This window comes from Eurypyga helias, unplaced genomic scaffold (genome assembly GCF_000690775.1).
Source record: "Eurypyga helias isolate BGI_N326 unplaced genomic scaffold, ASM69077v1 scaffold5217, whole genome shotgun sequence".
Classification (NCBI taxonomy): Eukaryota; Metazoa; Chordata; class Aves; order Eurypygiformes; family Eurypygidae; genus Eurypyga; species Eurypyga helias.
The window spans coordinates 15515-19039 of NW_010260950.1; the positions used below are offsets into that span (position 1 = coordinate 15515).

Here is a 3525-nt window from a genome sequence, read left to right on the forward strand (position 1 = left end):
AAAGGGCGAGTCAGCAGAAAGCGAATCCATAGCGTCAGCACTTCTGCAGCGCGCTGTGCCTGAGTTGCTCCCCCAAGCCTATATTTTTGGGGGGTGCGTGGGGGGGGAAGCATGGCTGAGAGACGGTGTCGTCGCAGGTGGTACGGCGGCACATCCTGGGCTCCATCGTGCAGAGTGAACGGAGCTACGTGGACTCCCTGAAACGCATCCTGCAGGTGGGGGACCCCCTTTTTTGTGGGGGAAGCCTAAGGGGAGGATGGATGCGGGGATGCTGATGCACCAGCATCTCCCATAGGATTACAGGAACCCACTGATGGAGATGGAGCCGAAGGTGCTGAGCGCTCGGAAGTGCCAGGTGGTGTTTTTCCGCCTGAAGGAGATCCTGCAGTGCCACTCCATGTTCCAGATCGCCCTCGCCTCCCGTGTTGCCGAGTGGGACTCAGCGGAGAAGATTGGGGACCTCTTTGTGGCCTCGGTAGGAGGAAGAGTGAGGGGACCACTGCCAGACCTCCCCCTGGACCCCTCTCAACGAGAACAGGGTGGGGTTGGAGGATTTAAGCGATGCAGCCCCAACTTGGGGTACCACCAGCATCACGAGCACCCCCATGCTTTGCTAACCACCCTGTTTGGGGGTGCCACACACCATCGTGTCTCTCCTCCTGACCTCCCCGCAGTTCTCCAAGTCGATGGTGCTGGACGTCTACAGCGACTACGTCAACAACTTCACCACGGCCATGTCCCTCATCAAGAAGGCTTGTCTCACCAAACCTGCCTTCCTCGACTTCCTCAAGGTCAGCGGGACCCCAGCATGGGCACGCGGGGCTGCCTGTCACTGGTATGGGTGAAAACACCTTGGTTTTGCTGTTTTTCTCCACCTTGCAGAAGAGGCAGATGGCCAGCACTGACCGGGTCACGCTCTATGGGCTGATGGTGAAGCCGATCCAGAGGTTCCCCCAGTTCATCCTGCTCCTGCAGGTATGGGCAAGGGATGCCTGCACCCACCTTGCTTTTCACCCTATTTTTTGCAGCCTGGGTGCTGTAGGAAAGGGATTTAGCAAGGGGCGTGTTTGTGGGTTGGCAGCTTGGTTGCAGCTTTGGGGACTATCTCAAGGATCATCTTGGAAGCTTTGATTTTTGGAGGTGCCAAAAGCACTTCCAATCACAGCATCCCTGATGGGACTGACTCTTCTGGGGTGTTTTTTGTCCCCCCATCCTTTCCTCTGCTCCAGGACATGCTGAAAAACACGCCCAAGGGCCACGCAGACCGCCTGTCCCTCCAGCTGGCCCTCACTGAGCTGGAGACGTTGGCGGAGAAGCTCAACGAGCAGAAGCGTCTGGCCGACCAAGTCGCCGAAATCCAGCAGCTCAGCAAGAGCATCAGTGACCGCAGCAGCCTCAACAAGGTGGGTCCTTCAGCCTCACCTCCTCATCCTCTTGATGGGTGGGTTTTGGAGCTGGTGGTTGAGATTTGCATCTTCCACCTTCCTCTCCGCGTCAGGGGTTTCGGGAAAACAGCATCCTTGTTTTCTCTGCGAGGATGTTGAGCAAAAGCAACTCTCAAGGCTTGTGAGGGTAAATCCCCTCCAGGGAAAAGAAAGGATGAGCTGCTCTCTCATCTGCCTGATTTTGCAACTGTTGGTGGAAAAAAGAAAAAAAAACCCCTAAATGAAGGTATTGCGACACATCCTGGGCTGGGGACGGCCGTGGTGGCAAAAGCCACAGTGGGGCACCCGCCAACGCAGCCCTGGGATCAGGATTTAGGGCCAGGGGATGAAAAGAGACCCAAAAGGGGCTGAAAAAGGGTCATGTTTTTCTTCCGGGACTCTGCTCTCTCAGTGATTGGACATGGAGGGTGCAAAGGGGTTGTGCATCGTGCAGCCTTGGAGCGTGTTGCAGCGCTTTCTCTGCAGAGCTCGGGGCTGTGCGTGCTCCTGGCTGGAAGAAAATCCTTGCAGTAAGGGAAAAACAACCGAGGGGTTGTTTCTGGGGGCAGGAGGCTTGCAGAAGCCCCCAGACTGAGCTCCTCTGCCTGCTCCATCCCCTCCACAGCTGCTGAGCTCAGGGCAGCGGCAGCTCCTGCTCTGCGAGACGCTGACGGAGACGGTGTACGGCGACCGGGGGCAGCTCATCAAGTCGAAGGAGCGGAAGGTTTTCCTCCTCAACGACATGCTGGTCTGTGCCAACATCAACTTCAAGTACGTGCTGAGGGCCCCCAACCCCCAAAATCACTTTGCAAAGCGCCGATATAGCGAGCTTCCCCCTTCCCCAACTTCGGTTTTAGGCTTGGTGGGTTTTGTTAGCTCTACCCCAAGGGCTTTTAAAACCACCCCACCTTGTTTTGGAGGGTGAAGCCACCTGGTTTAGGGTTGTTTTGCCCCCCATTTTTGGCATATCCCCATGCAAAGCCTCCATCCCCTTGTGCTGTGGGGTCCTTGAGCTGGTGCAGGGTTGGGGAGCTTGCTGGGACCTCAAGGCTTGATAGAGGTTGATAATGCAAAGGGGGGGGAAAAAAGCTCTCCTTGAGCTCCCCATAATACCTCTTTATTACTTGTTTTTCCCTTTTTCCAGGCCAGTGAACCCAGAGTAGGTGCTGAGCATGGTCTGCTGTGGTTGTGTGCCCCACATTTGGGGGTGCAGGCATGCACCGGTGCACGGCATGAAGTTGCGAGTGGGGCTTGGCTTGCAAAGCACCTTTTCCAAGGGCTTGCAGGGTGAGCCATGGCGCTTGCAGATTTATTTATGTTTTTTTTTTTTTTGCATCCTCCCTTGGCAGAGGCCAGCTGGAAATTAGCAGCCTGGTGCCCCTGGGTCCCAAATACGTGGTGAAGTGGAGCACGGCCCTCCCACAGGTACAGGTGGTGGAGGTGGGACAGGAGAGCGGTGCCTACGACAAGGACAACGTCGTCATCCATAACGCCGGTGCCAAGAAGCACGCGCCAGCTGGGCAGTCTTCCCACAGTGAGTGCCCATCCCTTGACCTGGTGTTGGGCTGTTTTCAGTGGGGTGGGGTAGAGCATCCTCCATGGACTTTGTTTCTCCATTTCTCCACCCAAGATAAAGTCTACCTGGGGCCACCACGGCTCTTCCAGGAGCTGCAGGACCTGCAGAAGGACCTGGCGGTGGTGGAACAGATCACCCTTCTCATCAGCACCTTGCATGGCACCTACCAGGTACTGATATGCCCAAACATGGTCAAACTCGTGAATTGGGTAGAAACAACCCTGGGGACCACTGGACACCTCATCTTCCAGAGCCCCGCAGGTGAAATTTGGGGATGATTCGGGCTTGTTTTGGAGGCAAACAAAACAAGGTTCTTTTCCCCCAGAACTTGAACATGACGGTGGCCCAAGACTGGTGCTTGGCCCTGCAGAGGATGATGAAGGTGAAAGAGGAGGAGATCCACTCCGCCAACAAGTGCCGCCTCCGTCTCCTGCTGCCTGGGAAGCCGGACAAGTGAGTTTTGCACCTCATGGGCGGGCTTTTCCCACCCCAGAAGAGGAGGAGGCTGAAGGCCAAGCTGGTGAT

General features: G+C 56.3%; 1 protein-coding gene across 1 annotated transcript in view; it reads left to right on the plus strand.

Moving 5' to 3' along the window:
* Positions 1-3525, plus strand: part of LOC104512272 (rho guanine nucleotide exchange factor 10-like protein) — a gene marked incomplete at its 3' end in the record, with an annotated part of 15631 nt that overhangs the window by 5145 nt on the left and 6961 nt on the right. The window contains 11 exon segments of the mRNA XM_010155191.1: positions 138-215; positions 296-475; positions 675-791; positions 883-975; positions 1230-1403; positions 2050-2195; positions 2569-2583; positions 2774-2958; positions 3055-3170; positions 3326-3458; positions 3461-3525. The exon segment at positions 3461-3525 is cut by the window's right edge and continues 112 nt beyond it. Of these exon segments, the coding sequence (XP_010153493.1) occupies positions 138-215; positions 296-475; positions 675-791; positions 883-975; positions 1230-1403; positions 2050-2195; positions 2569-2583; positions 2774-2958; positions 3055-3170; positions 3326-3458; positions 3461-3525 (1302 nt within the window).